At 45.8% G+C, this 19,833-nt stretch overlaps 1 protein-coding gene across 2 annotated transcripts in view; it reads left to right on the top strand.

Annotated features, from left to right (window-relative positions):
* The first annotated feature begins 1,429 nt into the window (after positions 1-1,429).
* The window catches only part of SLC23A1 (solute carrier family 23 member 1), a 41,312-nt gene continuing 22,908 nt past the window's right edge, over positions 1,430-19,833 (top strand). Inside the window, exons 1-5 of one of the 2 annotated variants that reach the window (XM_053380500.1) lie at positions 1,430-1,500; positions 6,279-6,398; positions 14,775-14,932; positions 15,037-15,125; positions 16,762-16,829. In XM_053380500.1, the coding sequence (XP_053236475.1) occupies positions 1,465-1,500; positions 6,279-6,398; positions 14,775-14,932; positions 15,037-15,125; positions 16,762-16,829 (471 nt within the window). In that variant the 5' untranslated portion in view covers positions 1,430-1,464. Of the gene's footprint in view, positions 1,501-5,999; positions 6,185-6,278; positions 6,399-14,774; positions 14,933-15,036; positions 15,126-16,761; positions 16,830-19,833 lie in introns of those variants that run through there. The other variant, XM_053380502.1, reaches the window with a different exon arrangement.

The following is a 19,833-nucleotide window of genomic DNA, read 5'->3' as shown; positions in this document are numbered from 1 at the left end:
TAAGTAACAATCCTGCATCTCACCCTTCCACATCTAATAGCAGAAAGCACTCGTTTCTCCCCTAAATTTAAGTAACAACCTTGCATCTCACTCTTCCACTATTGCTGCTTCCCCTCCACAGAATCACAGATCCTCCATTTCCTTTTAAAACATTCTTAAGCCGATTTTGCATTTTGCACCTATTCAGCACCCCACCTCCAACAGACATCTTATTTCTTTCTTTTTTCCAGGAGGGCTATTTATGGCCCTAGATTACCTCGATTACTTCACAATCCCATGATAAATGGCTCAAGGAACTTGGGTGGGTGGGGTTTGCCACAGCTGGGCAAATATATTGGAGTGTGTACTGGCACTGCACATGCAAATTCAGTGTTGTTGTTGTTTTTTAAAAAAGACAAAACCAAAACTCCACTAGCAACAAAACAAGGAATCCTGAGCAAGGAATCCTGAGTCACACTCTTGAAAGGAGGAAGAAAGCACCTTTTAACTGGGAGTATATATGTTGTGGAGCACATTTGCTTAAGAAAGGCTGATAAAAGACAACCCAAGCAGAAATGCATTGTGAAGAACAGCAAGGGGCAGGTAATTGCAGATGTGCTCCTATCTCTAATGCAATATCCTGGCTTTTAAAAATCTTCAGATTTGAAAAGAACTGCTACAGTCGAGCCGATAATATATGCCTTTTTTGATTCACAGCTAGTGGGCGATATCCAACCAAGTCCTATGGAGAGAAGACCCATTGAAATTAGCAAACTTAAGTCACTTTGGTCCAGAGATTTCAATGGGTCTACTCTGAGCTATGCTGGATATCATCCGGTACGTTTATTTTCTAGTCTACATCCTATTCTTTCTCTAACAATTATGTTATTGATGAAACAGCTTGATCTCATTCATAACCTTAGTGTCTCAGTGCAGACTGAGATTTGGCTGTGGAGATGTAGAAATTAAAGTAGTTCACACAGTGTACTACTGGGTTATGTGGTACAATTTGGGGAAGGGGTTGGAAGGGGTACTCAAGAAAAATATGACAGAAAACAGTGTGGGCTGCCTTGTTTTCTTGCCACCTATCTACCTATTAAAACAATGTTAACGGAGATGTTTTCGTTTCTGTGGTTTCCAACAAAATGTCACGTTTGGATCCTGGCTGGCTGAGTCGAATTTTTCTGCAAACTATCATCTAGCCAGTCGGTTGTGCAATAACTCCATTCTATTAATGTTTATCCAACGAAGCTGTGAAAACTGTCATTCTGGAAATCGGGGTACGGATGAGTTTCATCTGTGTAATGTCCTGCTCAATAGAGACTGATGTGTGAGCTTTCAATACCATAAATTTATTTCACAATCAGCAGCCAATAGCTGCGGTTACAGATTGACAAGCAATCTTTGGTATGTTGGCTAAAGTCCTCACAGAGATTATAAATATGCCTGGAGTCAGACTTCCTCTTTCTTTGGTTCTGCACAGGAATGGGAAGCAACTCCGAAGGCCTGGCTCACCTCAAGGTAAATCGACTGCTTCAAATTAACATATAGACCTGCATGAAATTTATGGCTTGGAAATGTTTAAGTATGGCTTAAGGCCAGGGATAAGGAAATCTGTCAGTTTTTGTTTCTCTCTTTATCATTTTTTTCTAGTCTTAGATTTGATTCTCCCCATTTCTACATTGGTTTGCATTTTTTTAAAAAAATCCTCATGCAAGTTCACCATTTTATTGCAATTTTATTCCAAATACACGTTTGTACACAATTCTGCCTAGTACACACATTTTTTTCTGCAGCAGTTTTGCCTAAAACAATGGGTTTTGAATTCCCCCCCCCCACCAATGTGCATTTTTATGCACTCTTTATTGTAGTACGTGCAATTTCGTACACATTACTCAGCTGGAGAACTGCGCAGCAAAATTCAGAGAAATTCAAATTCCAATTGATGGTTTAGGTTTGCACACTCTTTTTAAAACGTGAATTACCGTATTTTTCGCTCTATAGGACGCACCTTGTTTTAGGGGGGGGGACAAGAAAAAAAAATCTCCCCCTCTCTGCCCAGCGCCCCTTCAGCGAAGCGGCAGGAGGCGCTGCGCAGAGAGGGGGAGAATTCCCCCCTCTTGTTTTCCTCCTCTAAAACAAGGTGCCGTTTAAAGTGGTTCAGTCGCCTTCAGGCGGCTACCTTTGAAGCCTGGAGAGCGAGAGGGGTCAGTGCGCACCGACCCCTCTCGCTCTCCAGGCTTCAGGTTCCTTTCGACCTGCTCTTTGGGGTGGGCGGGGGGGAGCCCACCACCAGCCCCAAAGAGCAGGTCGGGGAGCAGCGGAAAGGCGCGCAGCGGAGAGGCTCTTGCCATAGCCCCGCGTCACCTCTCCAGCCGGGAATGGGTCGTAAGCAGCTAGCCCCGTGCGCGCTCTCCCGGCTGGAGAGGTGGCACGCGCTAAAGAGGCTCTTGCCATAGCCCCGCGTCACCTCTCCAGCCGGGAGAGGGTCGCGGGGGGCTTCTTTAGCCCCGCACGCGCTCTCCCGGCTGGAGAGGTGGCGCGCGGCTATAGAGGCTCCTGCAATAGGTAGGTAGGTAGATTTCCCTTTCAACCCAAAATGAACCTACTTTCTCCCCCATCTCTACATGAGGCAAAGGTGATGGAAGTGTATTTTGTAGCTATTATAAGAGGATAAGGAAACCACGAGACCAGAGAACAAACATTGAAAGCTCTTTTTAGCACTGTGGAAGGTAAATAGGGAATCAAAACACACCACAGTTGTTGCATGGAGTTCACAGAACATGGGACATTCACTTAAAATAAAGGAAATCTCTTCAAACAATAATACAAATCAACCCTGCTTCACATTGATTCTAATACAGTGGTACCTCGGGTTACATACGCTTCAGGTTACATATGCTTCAGGTTACAGACTCCGCTAACCCAGAAATAGTGCTTCAGGTTAAGAACTTTGCTTCAGGATGAGAACAGAAATCGCGCGGCAGCAGCGGGAGGCCCCAGTAGCTAAAGTGGTGCTTCAGGTTAAGAACAGTTTCAGGTTAAGTACGGACCTCCGGAACGAATTAAGTTCTTAACCCGAGGTATCACTGTACATATCCCTGTCTCAGAAGTTTTCAGTGACTATCATTCTGCATATGGTGACAGATGGCCAGCTTGACATTCAAGCGATTTCCAAACTTTTTGCCAAACATAGTTAGGTGCCAGTCCGTACATGACCCAACTTGCTGCTTTGCACCATTCAAAATGTATGGATTATTCCCAGGTTGATAAAAGCGGCTTCCACAGTGTTCATTTACTGTGAAACGAGCCATGGGGCATCTGAACAAAGCATCCCCTCTTGTGCTTCTCCAGTTCAGCAGCTGTTCCTCTCAGAGCTCGTAATAACAGAAGAATTGCAATATTTCCTCATGTGTAGATAAGTCGTGAATGTGTTGTTGTTCCAGCCTCTACAGCTCTCCCTATACATGATGATAGTGACCTGAACAGATTGTGTTCTAGACATTTCTTTCTCTATAGACCATCTCTCCCCTCTAGGGACCAGCTCTTATCACCATAACAGTTCTCTTTCCAAATAGTACAGTGGTACCTCAGGTTAAGTACTTAATTCATTCTGGAGGTCCATTCTTAACCTGAAACTGTTCTTAACCTGAAGCACCACTTTAGCTAATGGGGCTTCCTGCTGCTGCCGCGCCGCCGGAGCACGATTTCTGTTCTCATCCGGAAGCAAAGTTCTTAACCCGAGGTAATATTTCTGGGTTAGCGGAGTCTGTAACCCGAAGCGTATGTAACCTGAGGTACAACTGTATTGCCTTCTACAGTGCTACTTTGGCTTACATATGCTTCAGGTTACATAGGCTTCAGGTTACAGACTCTGCTAACCCAGAAATAGTACTGTGCCCCTGAATGGGGTAACTGTGCCCCTGAAGGACCAAGTGCGCAGCCTGGGAGTCATTTTGGACTCACAAATGTCCATGGAGGCGCAGGTCGATTCTGTGTCCAGGGCAGCTGTCTACCAACTCCACCTGGTACGCAGGCTAAGACCCTACCTGCCCGCGGACTTTCTCGCCAGAGTGGTGCATGCTCTGGTTATGTCCTGCTTGGACTACTGCAACATGCTCTGCATGGTGCTACCTTTGAAGGTGACCTGGAAACTAAAATTAATCCAGAATGCGGCTGCTAGACTGGTGACTGGGAGTGGCTGCCAAGGCCACATAAGACCAGTCCTGAAAGACCTACATTGGCTCCCAGTACATTTCCGAGCACAATTCAAAGTGTGGGGGTTACCTTTAAAGCCCTAAACAGCCTCGGTCCAGTATACCTGAAGGAGCATCTCCACCGCCATCGTTCAGCTCGGACACTGAGGTCCAGCTCTGAGGGCCTTTTGGCAGTTCCCTCCTTGCGAGAAGTGAGGTTACAGAGACCCGGCAGAGGGCCTTCTCGGTAGTGGCACCCGCCCAGTGGAACACCCTCCCATCAGATGTCAAGGAAATAAACAACTATCTGACTTTTAGAAGACATCTGAAGGCAACCCTGTTTAGGGAAGTTTTTAATGTTTGATGTTTTATCATGTTTTTAATATTCTGTTGGGAGCCACCCAGAGTGCCTGGGGAAACCCAGCCAGATGGGCAGGGTATAAACAATAAATAATAATAATAATAATAATAATAATAATAATAATAATAATAATAATTATTATTATTATTATTATTATTATTATTATTATTATAAAAGAGAGAGAGCCCAATTAACAACAGGATGTGATTTGGATTCTCAATGTTGTTATTCTACTCCCAGCTTTAAAAAAAGTACAGCAGTGACTTTCTCAAAGCACCCCTAGTGATGGCAGGTAAAGAAAGCATTCATTGCTGAACTCTTGCAGTCTCCCCTGAGGTCTGGCTTGCCACATTTACTGTTTTCTGGCCTTCACCTTCTTACACTGAACCCAGGACTCCTGGGCACATTTCCCAGTACTGAAAGAAGTACTGGGCTGTAGCTTTGTGGAACAACATGTGCCATTTTGTTTGTCTCAAGTCAAGTTCCTAGCTCTTTGAGTAGTTCCTCTGATGTTGCTAACAGCAGCAAAAGGGGGGAAAAGCAGCATAAAACAGTCAGGTCAGCAGAGTTGAAACTGCATCTAAAAATAAATACATGTAGAAAGGACAGTAAAATAGGTGCCTGGCAAACTTCTTTGGGAAAAGCAATCCACAACTGTGGCGCCACCACTGAAAAGGCACTCCCTCTCCAATGGCTACCATCCTCACTTCAGAAGTTGAGGGCATCCATAGGAGCACCCCCTTGACAATCTTTATGTGTAAGGAGGTACCTGTATTGGTTTGCCCCCAAAATATTGCAAAAAGCGCTCCCCCCATCACTATCCACATCCTCCAATAACCACATACATGCAATACTGCTTATATAATGTGTTATGTACTGAGTTGAATAGGATCCAAAATGCAGCAGTCTGATTGGTCCTAGAACAATAGGATCCAAAATGCAGCAGTCTGATTGGTCCACAGGAGCTACCCAATCCAGCTCCAGGTGGAAATGAATCCGCAACCTGATTGGCCTACAGGAGAATCCCGGAAATAGCCAATCACATGGGGCCCATTGTGTAAATAATTTATATAAAGCAGACATTCTGCGGGAACTTCCATTCCTCCTTACCACTATGAGCTGAATAAAGAGCATGAAATCCACTCTCGACTCATATATTTCATAATGGATTCAATCAGTTCATCCAAAGCTGGGTTGATGTGGCTGTCATTCCATGGCTCTCCACTATTTGGGGATCCTCAACAGAACTATGAATTCCTTTAGGAATGTTACAGCTAGTATCATTTGATCAACAAAGCCTACACCTGTTTGCAAGATCTTTCTGGCAGCCTCTCCTGAATGCCTGTTTCCCCTCGTCCGGCTTCAATTTCTGCCAGGTGGGAGATTTCTTGGATGAGCAACGAAACGGCAAACCAACACAGACACCCCGTTCCCCTCCTACTGCAAAGTCCTGTTCCCCCTCCCACAGGTACATCTGGAATGTGGCTTGGGATGTGGCTATAATGGGCCCACCTGCCTTGATCACACCCAGCGCATTAGCATAGCAGCACCAGGTTCAAGCCAGAACACAAACTCTTCCTGCATTCCACTCTCTGATTCCCTCCAGATGTGATGGTCTACAACTTCCCTCACCATGGTCAGTACTAAGGTATGATGGGAGCTGTAGTCCACAGCTGGAGGACCTATCCCTGGTTAGCTATCCCTGGTTCAGTCTCTTAACAGTCCTCTTCTTTTATTTCCAGCAAAAGGCAGATGGGAACCATGCCGGACCACCGATATATCCTGAGCAGAAGGATTTTGATATGATCTATAGAATTGAAGATGCGCCACCTTGGTATCTCTGCATCCTGCTGGGATTTCAGGTAAAGGTGTGATCAAGCTCCACCTGTGACGTGCTTTGAGGTGTGGAGCCAAAGAAACTCAGCTGTTCCTCATGGCTTTTGTTTATTCCCCCATTCCAAATAAGTCTCACACTGCTTTTTTTCTGAAACCACTTTATCAAGGTCTCTAGCTGTTAAGTATTCAGATTTTGTTATATGATATAGTAGCCTCGTTAGCAATACTATTGTTGTGAAAGTACAGGGAGTAAAAGTTACTAGGGGCACACATAAGGTGCTTATAACTTTCCATTCATTGTTTACATTGATTAAATAATTGGCCTTGTTGATTTACAGTGTTGATTTCTATGGAATTGTTTGCCTTGATCTTCCCTTTTGACTCCCCTTCTGTACTTTATTTAAAATGCATTTTAATCACTTAGATTCTGTGCAGAGTTAACTAAGATGCTGTGCCACCCCCCACCCAAGTACATTCTAAATAGGTAAAGGTAAAGAGACCCCTGACCATTAGGTCCAGTCGTTACCGACTCTGGGGTTGCGGCGTTCATCTCGCTTTATTGGCCGAGGGAGCCGGTGTATAGCTTCCGGGTCATGTGGCCAGCATGACTAAGCCGCTTCTGGCGAACCAGAGCAGCGCATGGAAATGCCGTTTACCTTCCCACCAGAGTGGTACCTATTTATCTACTTGAACTTTAACATGCTTTCGAACTGTTAGGTTGGCAGGAGCAGGGACCGAGCAACAGGAGCTCACCCCGTCGCAGGGATTCGAACTGCCGACCTTCTGATTGGCAAGTCCTAGGCTCTGTGGTTTAACCCACAGCGTCACCTGCGTCCCAAATTCTAAATAATGTCCTATAATTCCAGCTGCTGGTTTAGTGATAAATTGGGTGCATACTCACACTTCAGCTGTATACACAAACAAGGTGGCAAGTTGGATCTCCATACGGGACAGTTGAATATTCCTACATTGCCGGGGGTTGGACTAGATGATCATCCCTTCCAACTCTCCAATTCTATGCATCTATGATTCTATGAATTGTAGTTGTGTTTTTCATGATATCAGGAACTGAACGGGACTGTAGGGAGGTATTTGGACATTTGGGGTCCCTCCAGGTGTGTTTAAAAAGATGTTTGCACTTCTGCAAACCCTTGGGGTTTCTTTGAGGGTGTGGACACCTCCCTATTAGGGACGCGGGTGGCGCTGTGGGTTAAACCACAGAGCCTAGGACTTGCTGATCAGAAGGTCAGCGGTTCAAATCCCCACAACGGGGTGAGCTCCCGTTGCTCTGTCCCAGCTCCTGCCAACCTAGCAGTTCGAAAACACGTCAAAGTGCAAGTAGATAAATAGGTACCGCTCCGGCGGGAAGGTAAACGGCGTTTCCTGCACTGCTCTGGTTCACCAGAAGCGGCTTTGTCATGCTGGCCACATGACCCGGAAGCTATCTGCGGACAAACGCCGACTCCCTCGGCCAATAAAGCGAGATGAGCGCCGCAACCCCAGAGTCGGTCACGACAGACCTAATGGTCAGGGGTCCCTTTACCTTTACCTTAAAGGTACCCTTGCCCGTACGGGCCAGTCTTGACAGACTCTAGGGTTGTGCGCTCATCTCACTCTAGAGGCCGGGAGCCAGCGCTGTCTGCAGACACTTCCGGGTCACGTGGCCAGCGTGACAAAGCTGCTCTAGCGAACCGGCACCAGAGCAGCACACGGAAACGCCGTTTACCTTCCCGCTATAAAGCGGTACCTGTTTATCTACTTGCACTTAAGGGTGCTTTCGAACTGCTAGGTTGGCAGGCGCTGGGACCGAACGACGGGAGCTCACCCCGCCGCGGAGATTCGAACTGCCGACCATGCGATCGGCAAGTCCTAGGCGCCGAGGTTTTACCCACAGCGCCACCCGCGTCCCTGTGACACCTTTACCTTACACCTCCCTATTAATTGTCAGTGGCTCCATTTTGGCTTCAGTCTTATCGCTTGACAGCTTTTGCTATTAAAAGGAGTGATCTGGATATCTCACGATTAGTATTTTTTTTTAATAACATTTTATTAATTTCCCCCAAAATAACAAAAGACCCACAAAAATCGAAACAACAACAACACAAATTTAAAGCACAACAAAACAAATATATAAATTCAGATCCTAAATCTTAATTCAGTTGACTTCCCTCCACTCCCCCTCATAGTTCCATTATATTAGCTTATTCATGCACGTCCATAAAGCCTTATATTCTTAACAATCCAATTTTAAAACCTTATTCATCTTAATACAAGTGACTTTTAAAAGTTCTACTAATGTAAAAATCCATACGCAACCCTTAGAAAAGTATGCCTTAAACATTTCCCCCTTTTTTTTAAAAAAAAGACAATGTCCTCTTCTTTCTTGGGTTTCAGATTAACTAACATGTCCTGCATAGTTCATTAATTAGGTAAAGGTACCCCTGCCCGTATGGGCCAGTCGTGTCCGACTCTAGGGTTACGCACTCATCTCGTTTAAGAGGCCGGGGGCCAGCGCTGTCCGCAGACACTTCCGGGTCACGTGGCCAGCGTGACGAAGCTGCTCTGGCAAGCCAGCACCAGCGCAGCACACGGAAACGCTGTTTACCTTCCCGCTATAAAGTGGTACCTATTTATCTACTTGCACTTAGGGGTGCTTTCAAACTGCTAGGTGGGCAGGAGCTGGGACCGAACGATGGGAGCTCACCCCGCCGCGGGGATTCGAACCGCCGACCATACAATCGGCAAGTCCTAGGCACTGAGGTTTTACCCACAGCGCCACCCGCGTCCCGTAAAAATACATACGCAACTACGCAACCCTTAAAAAATATGCCTTAAACATCCCCCCCCTTTTTTAAAAAGACAATGTCCTCTTCTTTCTTGGGTTTCAAATTAACTAATATGTCCTGCATAGTTCATTAATTAATTTCCCCCAATCTTATCTTCTTTGGTGGTGGCTTCTTCCTTCTATAGGGATGGGCTGATCTTGCAAGGACAAAGTCTTTCGCTCTATAAGTCCATCAGGTCCTATACAATCTCAGTACCATAACTTCAGGATTTTTTTAACAACAATCATTTCCCACATTTTCTCCAAATCTTTATATATCTTTCCCCAGGCTTTTTTAATATTAAAAAAAGCCTGGGAAAAGATTTGGAAAAAACCTGGGAAAAGACGATTGGTATTTTTTAGGCATGCATGACCTATATCTTCTAAAAATGCTATGCACAATCAAAAGAGAAAGCACACATGGCAGAATACACATGGACTAAGACACCAGTCTGGAGGGACCCTTATGTGATTGATTGATTGATTGATTGATCAAATTTGTATACTGCCCTATACCCGTAGAAAACACAAAATGCACAATAAAAACAAGAACAACCCTGTAACCTCAATCCCACAGCACATTTAAAAGGACATAGAATGTTAATCAGCCAAAGGCCTGTTCTTGTTTTTATTGTGCATTTTGTATTTTCTAATACTGTCGTTTTATGTTGTAAATCACCCTCAGATCTACGGGTATAGGGCGGTATACAAATCTGATCAGTCAGTCAGTCACATAAGGGTCCCTCCAGACTGGTGCCTTAAAGAAAAACATTTTCTCCTGGTGCCTAAAGGAGGGCACCAGGCGAGCCTCCCTGGAGAGGGCATTCCACAAATGGGGAGCCACTGCAGAAAAGGCCCTGTTCTCGTGTTGCCAACCTCTGGACCTCTTGAGGAGGAAGGGCCTCAAAGGATGAAATCTCAGGGGTATCATAGAATCATAGAATCATAGAGTTGGAAGAGACCACAAGGGCCATCGAGTCCAACCCCCTGCCAAGCAGGAAACACCATCAGAGCACTCCTGACATATGGTTGTCAAGCCTCTGCTTAAAGACCTCCAAAGAAGGAGACTCCACCACACTCCTTGGCAGCAAATTCCACTGTCGAACAGCTCTTACTGTCAGGAAGTTCTTCCTAATGTTTAGGTGGAATCTTCTTTCCTGCAGTTTGGATCCATTGCTCCGTGTCCGCTTCTCTGGAGCAGCAGAAAACAACCTTTCTCCCTCCTCTATGTGACATCCTTTTATATATTTGAACATGGCTATCATATCACTGTCGGAATTCAAGCCAGAAGAGCACAGCTTAGCTCTTAGTCCAGAGGAATTTGGCCACCCTCCAGGTGCCCGGCTTGAATCCTTATGACCTCCCGTCTGCGACTCCCGGCAAGATCAAGGGAGGTCTCCAATCGGCGATTCTCCTCAACGTGAAGAAGAACACACCATTCCTCCCCCAGGGAGGGGGAAAGAGACAGACAGAAATATATCTACATGTCTTTATTTCTGTCTTTCAGCAGTACAGAGAAACATGTCTGTACACTCTGATTCCCAGCTGCAGAGAGAGAGTAAACTCCACCCATGTACTTCCAGTACAGGGTCACGCGTTACTCTTAGGTAACATCCGGCTCTCAGAGCACTTTACAAACTGTCCCTGGTTCCCACGGTATAATCCAATAACATCAGTTTCCTGTTTACCATTCCAGCCACCTGGAGCTCGCTTCTGCATTGCTGCTTTTTCGTAACATCCTCCCCCAAAAGAATCAATGCGTGTTGCGGCAAACAAAGCGTGATCCAGAGAAGAAAACAAACAGTTGTTATACACATAACACTCCCCTGTTGTTTCAGTTCCACCCTTGGAACTCCCCGCCACTGGTTTCCCCAGTGTACCTCTCTGGTTGTCTGGTTTCCAAGGAATGAGTGCATCTGCATTACCTTGGCTAGCAACTCTCTGTTGTGTCTTTGTCTCTGACTTAGACACAGCTCCAACCTGTCCTCGGTTGTTTACAACAGCAACACATGCAACAGCTAAGTTAGCAAACTCTTTTGAGTACCTCTTGGGTGGTTGACCCTTTGTAACTCTCTCAGACCTACGTATGAGGTGCTGCTCCTCTCTGCTCACTGGTCCAGTCTCAGGACTCTTTGGAGAACTAGTTCCAATGGTAAACAGTGGTTCATCCTTCAGTTGTGAAGGCCTATCTATTGTGTGAGACTTCCTCTCAATGACTGTGACAACTGAGCTCTCCGAGCTATCAGTGTCATCACTTTCATTACAGCTGTAATCAGTAAAATCATCATCATCTGAATCGTCCTCAGTGGGAAATGTGTGTACTATCACTCTCTCCTGTTCAGGAGCACTCTCTAGAAATTTTGTGAGAATCACCTGACCAGATTCAGACAAAATTACTCTGTAGAGACCCTTTTCATACCCCACAAAAATGCCTCTGGCATTCTTTACTCCACCTGGAGCTTCTGTTCTCACATGAGACCCAAAAACCTTGAAATGGGCAACAGAAGGTTTTCTGTGGAACAGTTTCTCAAAAGGAGAACTTCCCAACTCTTTTGAAACCTTTCTCATTTTCGTATAACAGAACGACATTAGAGACTCGGCCCAGTACTCATGTGGCAGATGTGAACTTAGCAATTGCGCTTCCATCCCCTTTTGCAATTCTTTGTTCACCCGTACACAGACACCCCTGTTCCACGCTTCCGCTGAAACAGCAATCTTGTGTCTGATCCCCTTCTTCTGCAGGAACCTTTGGAAATCCTGTAAAAGAAAAATCTGCTTCTCATCTGTGAATAGACAATCAATGTTAGCATCATGCATACTCTTAACTTTGTCACAAAACTCCTGAAACCTCTCCAAGGCTTCCTGTGGCTTTCTCAGCACATAAACCCAGACATAGTTAGAGAAATGATCCACACACACAAGATAATATCTTGCATTGCCTCTAGATGGTTCTAGAGGACCAATCACATCAGCATACACCCGCTGAAATGCCCTGTTGACCCTGGTCTTCTTCTTGCTCACACCTGCAAGAGAAACTAGGTTAGACACAGATGAATTACATTCCATGTAATCACTTTGTGCAAAAGTCAACAAATATAGTCCATCCTTCTCTCTGGCCGAAAGAAATAACTCTCCATCTTTGTAGATCTTGCAGCTCTCAGCATCGTAGGACAATCTCAGTCCTCTCTTTGCAATCTGCGAAACACTGAGCAGATTGAACTTCAATTCAGGAACCAAGTAAACATTGTTTATTGTCAAGTCCAGACTCTTAAGATAGACAGTCCCCACGCCGGCCGCTTCCAGCTCCTGACCGTTGGCCTGTTTAACAGCGAAGCTTTGCTTCTTAAACGATGAAAAGAGTTCTTTGTGTGGAGACATATGAACTGTCGCACCCGTGTCAATAACAAACGAGTTCCCAACGTCTGGCGTGGTTCCTGTCGCCATCAAAGCTTTTCCAGGTTTCACCGAAGTCTTGGTGTGACCTTTGCCTGACGCCTCAGGCTTTGCTGAGCGGCCCTTCGCTCCTTTAGGCTGACGTGGCTTCTTGCAGTTCCGCTGAAGATGCCCAGCCTGTCCACAATTGTAACACTGGACAACGTTCAAAGCTACAGCCTCCTTTCCAGTAGCCTCATCGGTGGGGGAATTAGAACTCCGTTCCTCCCTCCCCCTGTCCTTTTCCTCCAGTGCAGCAAGTCTGTCCTGTTCATTCAGAACGACGGCAGACACCCTTTCTGCGGTCAAATCCTGAGCCGGGAGGGAACCAAGCTGACTGGCAACCGTTTTGTAAGTCCGATTTAGGCTGTTGATCATCATGAAGCAAAACACTTCCTCCTGCAAACGGAAATTGCGTTCCACCATCTGCTGGCGCAGATATTTCATCTCCGTCAGGTGCGCTTGAACATCTCCATCAGGCGCAAGCCTCAGATTGGTCAGCTTCTCAAAATACAGCAACGCTGAAGAACCAGCATCCCTCTGATGTGTTCTTCGCAGCATTTCCCAAATTTCCCGTGCATATTCCAAACCCTGAATATGCACCAATTGGTCATCTGACACACACAGAATTATAGCCGTTCTGGCTTTCAGATTCTGTGACTCCCAACCTCGGGTTGGTGCTGCTGGGATGGGGTTCTCAATCACGTCAAAGACCCTCTGATTCTGCAGCAGGGCCTTCATCTTTATAGACCAAGATGAATAATTGTCATTACTGAGGGGAGGGGGATAGGGCAAACCTCCCGCCTTCTTGGAATCCATGCTGAATCCAAGGGTCAGTTTTCTCAAGCCAGCTTTCTCTTTCACGCCAGTAAACTCCAAAAGTCTCTGTTTACTGCTTCACTGGCAGGCAAACCTTTGGGCTGTTTTTCAAAACCCTTGCACAGCTGCGCAGATACACTTTCGATTTCCCAGGCTCTTTTTAGGCCACTCAGCAACTTAACAAGTGCTGGCAGACGTTGCCTAGCAACCTGCTCAGGACGGAATTCCTTATCTAACCACAGGAATTCCTGGTATGCAAGCCTGCTCTTTCAGAGCTTGTTTTTCAAACGCAGCTATTGTGAACCAGAAATTAAGCCTTTCTGCGTTCATTCTCTCTAGCCCGAAATGCAGCATACCTTGTGAGCATACACTCCTCTCGGTGTCCAGCTGTCTGTTCTGTTCAGCTTCTGGCTGCAGGCAGACGCATTTCTTTATCTCCTTAGGTGCAGAGGATGGCAACGATTCATCGACCTCTCACCTCTCATGCAGATTCTCATAGATCAGATATCCATCGTTCTGCTACCAGATGTCGGAATTCAAGCCAGAAGAGCACAGCTTAGCTCTTAGTCCAGAGGAATTTGGCCACCCTCCAGGTGCCCGGCTTGAATCCTTATGACCTCCCGTCTGCGACTCCCGGCAAGATCAAGGGAGGTCTCCAATCGGCGATTCTCCTCAACGTGAAGAAGAACACACCATTCCTCCCCCAGGGAGGGGGAAAGAGACAGACAGAAATATATCTACATGTCTTTATTTCTGTCTTTCAGCAGTACAGAGAAACATGTCTGTACACTCTGATTCCCAGCTGCAGAGAGAGAGTAAACTCCACCCATGTACTTCCAGTACAGGGTCACGCGTTACTCTTAGGTAACATCCGGCTCTCAGAGCACTTTACAAACTGTCCCTGGTTCCCACGGTATAATCCAATAACATCAGTTTCCTGTTTACCATTCCAGCCACCTGGAGCTCGCTTCTGCATTGCTGCTTTTTCGTAACATCCACCCCTTAGCCTCCTTTTCTCCAGGCTAAACATGCCCAGCTCCCTTAGCCGTTCCTCATAAGGCATCGTTTCCAGGCCTTTGACCATTTTGGTTGCCCTCTTCTGGACACGTTCCAGTTTGTCAGTGTCCTTCTTGAACTGTGGCGCCCAGAACTGGACACAGTATTCCAGGTGAGGTCTGACCAGAGCAGAATTAAGGTTTATATGGTAGGTTTATATGGAGTAGGATTATACGGAAGTATTGCGATCCTGAGCTGCGGTTTAAATTTTGGGAATGTGTCTAATCGGGTGCTCTTTTGACCTAGCCTCCTTCCCATTTTCCCCCTCCAGCATTACTTGACATGTTTCAGTGGCACCATCGCAGTTCCCTTCCTCCTGGCAGAATCCCTGTGCGTAGGGAAGGACCAATACACCATCAGCCAGCTCATTGGTACCATCTTCAGCTGTGTGGGGATCACAACTCTTATCCAAAGCACTGTGGGAATTAGGTATGTTTTGCTCAGCTCCCCACCTCCCCATCCTTCGGCGAACTTCAGGAAGTTGTGGGAGGCTGATGGCGGCAAGTCACGCTCTCTTTCTTTTTGGCATCCAGGCTGCCTCTGTTTCAAGCCAGCGCCTTAGCGTTCCTGGTTCCTGCCAAATCCATTCTGGCCCTGGAGAAATGGAAATGTCCTCCAGAAGGTAATTCAAACTCGTTTCATCCTGAAGGTTGTGAGGAGATAGAGCAGGAATAAGAAAAGTCAATCCTTTATTAGGCATAGCAAACCGCACATTATCAAAGAAACGGCGTATACAAATTGTGCAAAATACAAATTCAGCATAACAGTCAGATCTTTAACTCTAGAGAAAATCAATTCGCATAAATAATACAATATAACACTACTGCATCACCGATCAGTTAAGAACCACTAAATCTCTTTATAATGGCCCAGTCTTTCTACATGGACAGCACTCAAAAATTCAGCCACTGTTAAAGTAGTTTGATGGTTCCTGTCCGAGAGCAGGTCCTGAACTGTTGGTGGCATAGAATTGAGCCTGTTGAGTTGTAAGGCCTCTAATAATTGTCTTCTGGCACAATTGCCAAACTCACAAGAAAAGAAAATATGCTTCAAAGTATCAGGTTCCTGTTTACTACACTTTATTGGCTGAGGGAGCTGGCGTACAGTTTCCGGGTCATGTGGCCAGCATGACTAAGCCGCTTCTGGTGAACCACACCAGCGCATGGAAACGCCGTTTACCTTCCCGCCAGAGCGGTACCTATTTATCTATTTGCACTTTGACGTGCTTTCAAACTGCTAGGTTGGCAGGAGCAGGGAGTGAGCAACGGGAGCTCACCCCGTCGCAGGGATTTGAACCACCGACCTTCTGATCGGCAAGTCCTAGGCTCTATGGTCCGGCCTCCAACAAAAGATTAAAAATACATTAAATACAGTGTTACCTCAGGTTACATATGCTTCAGGTTACATACGCTTCAAGTTACAGACTCCGCTAACCCAGAAATAGTACCTCGGGTTAAGAACTTTGCTTCAGGATGAGTACAGAAATCGTGCTCCAGTGGCGTAGCAGCAGCAGGAGGCCCCATTAGCTAAAGTGGTGCTTCAGGTTAAGAATAGTTTCAGGTTAAGAACGGACCTCCGGAAAGAATTAAGTACTTAACCTGAGGTACCTCTGTAATTAAAAACTTCCCTAAACAGGGCTGCCTTCAGATGCCTTCTAAATGTCAGATAGTTGTTTATTTCCTTGACATCTGATGGGAGGGCGTTCCACAGGGCGGGTGCCACTACCGAGAAGGCCCTCTGCCTGGTTCCCTGTAACTTGGCTTCTCACAGTGAGGGAACCGCCAGAAGGCCCTCGGCGCTGAACCTCAGTGTCTGGGTTGAACAATGGAGGTGGAGACGCTCCTTCAGGTATTCTGGGCTGAGGCCGTTTAGGGCCAAAAGGACCTTGCAACCACATCTTATGCGGCAATTATAATAGCAGTGGATGTGCAGGGATAGAGTGGGAGGATGGGTAAGAATTTTGGTGCTCCGTGTAAAAAAATATTATGTGTCTGGCGCCGGGAAACAACAAGAAGCGCAAACTTGGAAGGGGAAGTGCTTGGATTGTATGCAACAAACGTGTAACAACTGTGTTAATTGCTGACCATGTGGAAATTGCCTCAGAAGGGTTGAGTAACACAGCGTGAGGCTTTGCTGCAGTTGGCTGACAAGCTTCATTTGCTAACTGATTCTCTCTCGGTCTCTATTAAACGGGTTGCTTAGTTCTACTGGCCTTGTGCTTATATTTATCTGTTGACCTTTCTTGCCTCATTATGCAGGGGAGATCTATGGCAACTGGACGTTACCTTTAAACACGTCCCACATTTGGCAGCCGAGGATGAGAGAGGTAAGTTGAACAGCAGCCTTTTCCAGGAAGGGGCCTCATCTCTAAAGTAACACAGATCCTGGGATTTCATTGCCGAGGAGTTGTTTGGAAGTAATGCATATTAAACAAAAACGGAAGCATATGAATCGAGAAGGCTAATTTGACCCATCAACCCCCCTCTCCCTCAAACGCACAAACAAAACTCACCGCAATCAGTTGAATGCAACCCACCAGCCACACTCTGGGCTCGCCAACGTGTCGCACCGCCAACGAAAACACATAAATGAATATGTGAAGAACCCAGTGCTGTGGTGCTGACACAACCCCCTCTCCGCACATACAATATGCAAAAGGATGAAAGATCATTACCCCCCCGTTCTTTTCCCCCTCCCCCCAACCTCACAATGCCTAACCCAGGCTTCCTCAACCTCTGCTCTCCAGATGTTTTTGGCCTACAACTCCCATAATCCCTAGCTAGCAGGACCAATGGGCAGGGATGCTGGGAACTGTAGTCTCAAAACATCTGGAGGGCCGAGGTTGAGGAAGCCTGGCCTAACCAGTAGAGAGGACTCTCTGAATTGAAAATGTAGACGTTACATGGACCTTTGTTGTTGTTTTCAGTTTTTTTAATTAATTTTTCAAATTTATAACAAACATAAACAACATAAAAGAAAAAACATTACAATATAAAAAAACAAACAAACATTTATTCTACCTGTTATAATCATACTTTTATAACCATTATTAAATGAATTCCTCAAGCTGTATTTCCATGTAGCTCATTGTAGCAGTTTTCCAATACTAATTTCCAATAAAATTAACTTAATCAATTAACATCTTTCTTACATGGACCTTTGTTATCCGTGGAAATCTTTCAGTAAAAACAAATTGAACCAAAATGGGCAGGGATATATTTTTGCAGGAAAGCTAAGTTATTATCAACGGAGTCCTGTTTGCCTTTGCAAGCTTAATTTTCATAATTGAAAGGAGTCAAGGAAAAGTGATTTTTGGTATCTGCCCCCGGCTGCACCACCACCTTTGTCTTATTCGTGATCTAAATCAGGGGTAGCCAAGATGGTGATGTAGCCTTGAGCCCTAGCCAGCATGAATAATGCTATTGTATAGTAAGAGGCTTAACCTGCAACATCCGGAGGTCGCCATTTAGCCTACTCCTGTTCTAGATGTTTTAAGCAGTAGAAAACATTCTGAAATGTTTTATACAATGGAACCTTGGGTTGCAAACGTGATCTGTGCGGGAGGCATGTTCTCAACCCACAGCGCTGCGTCTGCACACACGTGGGTTGTGATTTGGTGCTTCTGTGCATGCACAAAGTGCAATTTAGTGCTTCTGCGCATGTGTGAGCGCCGAAACCCGGAAGTAACCCGTTCCGATACTTCCGGGTTTGGCGTGGTGCGCAACCCAAAATCACATAACCTGAAGCGTCTGTAACCCAAGGTACCACTGTATTCTGTTGGAAGCTGCCCAGAGTGGCTGGGCAACCCAGCCAGATGGTGGGGTATAAATAATAAACAAATTATTATTAGTATTAGTATTATTATTATTGAAATACAATTAATAAAGGTAAAGGTAAAGGGACCCCTGACAACTAGGTCCAGTCGTGGCCGACTCTGGGGTTGGGGTGCTCATCTCGCTTTACTGGCCGAGGGAGCCAGTGTACAGCTTCCGGGTCATGTGGCCAGCATGACTAAGCCACTTCTGGCAAACCAGAGCAGCGCACGGAAACGCCGTTTACCTTCCCGCTGGAGCAGTACCTATTTATCTACTTGCACTTTGACGTTCTTTCAAACTACTAGGTTGGCAGGAGCAGGGACCAAGCAACGGGAGCTCACCCTGTTGCGGGGATTCGAACCGCCGACCTTCTGATCGGCAAGTCCTAGGCTCTGTGGTTTAGAACACAGCGCCACCCGCGTCACAATACAATTAATACCTAACTGTAATTCAGGAACTGGGAACCTATGTCTCTTCCCATGTTGGATGACAGCTTCCATTATTCCTGACCATTCGCCACACTGGCTGGACCTGTTGGGACCTGTTCTCCAACTGGAGAACCTCAGTCTCCCTGACATAATTCAGTGGAATACATTTTGCTAGTGTCATGGGGACGAATTGCAGGTGCTTCCTCCTCCAAGTCAAAGTTTCTAGATCAGAGGCTATCAGTGCAATCCTATGCATGTTAATTGAGAAGTAACTCCAACGTGCGAATGTGTGTGCAAGGTTGCAGCCTTAGGCTGCACACTTTTGCAAACTTGCATTAAGGGTTTAATTTTTTAATAAAAGATTTATTTATTAAATTTGCATACCATCCTTCATATGGAGATCTCAGGGAAATGCATAAAAATACAAAACAAAATCACAAGATAAGGGTTGCAGCCTAAGTGATCCCAAACAAGGAGGAAAATCAAATTTGTAATTCTTTTAAGAATTATGCAACCTGAAGGAGGTCTACAAACTAAGTCAGTTTCTGCAGATGTTATCAACTTGCATAATGCATCCCCATCACAGAATGTGGATTTTCTTGTGGGATGTAACATCACAAGAGCAGTCAAATACAACACTTCCTGTTTGCCCAGAGTGGACACACAGGGGAATGTTACTCCAGCCAGGAGGACTTCCTGTCACACCTGGTCTGGACCATCTTCTCCCTGTGTGTGACCAGATAGATGGGCGTGACCCTGGCAGACCTTACAAAAAGGCTGGTCACACAGCCCTTCCCTGTTGATGCTTTTGCTGTCTGCATGGGCTCATTCACCACATGGGATGAACCCACACTTCCTTCTGTAACTACAAGCTAAAGCCTGCTTTCAGGATCTTTCATGGATGCATGTAAACCTCTAACTACTTTTAAGAGAAGACTGTTGTGTCCTTATTCTTTTAAGAGGGAATAAAGGGGAATTTACCGGGAACAATCCAATCTGGAGAAGCCAGACTGGATTGCTTAACACAAGAGATTCAAACGAATCTACCAACTAGCTTCCTCCAATATACAGGGAAATGTACTCTGCC

This window comes from Podarcis raffonei, chromosome 3, assembly GCF_027172205.1.
Source record: "Podarcis raffonei isolate rPodRaf1 chromosome 3, rPodRaf1.pri, whole genome shotgun sequence".
Classification (NCBI taxonomy): domain Eukaryota; kingdom Metazoa; phylum Chordata; class Lepidosauria; order Squamata; family Lacertidae; genus Podarcis; species Podarcis raffonei.
The sequence above is the reverse complement of the archived record's forward strand: the minus strand, read 5'-3'. Positions and strand labels throughout refer to the sequence as shown.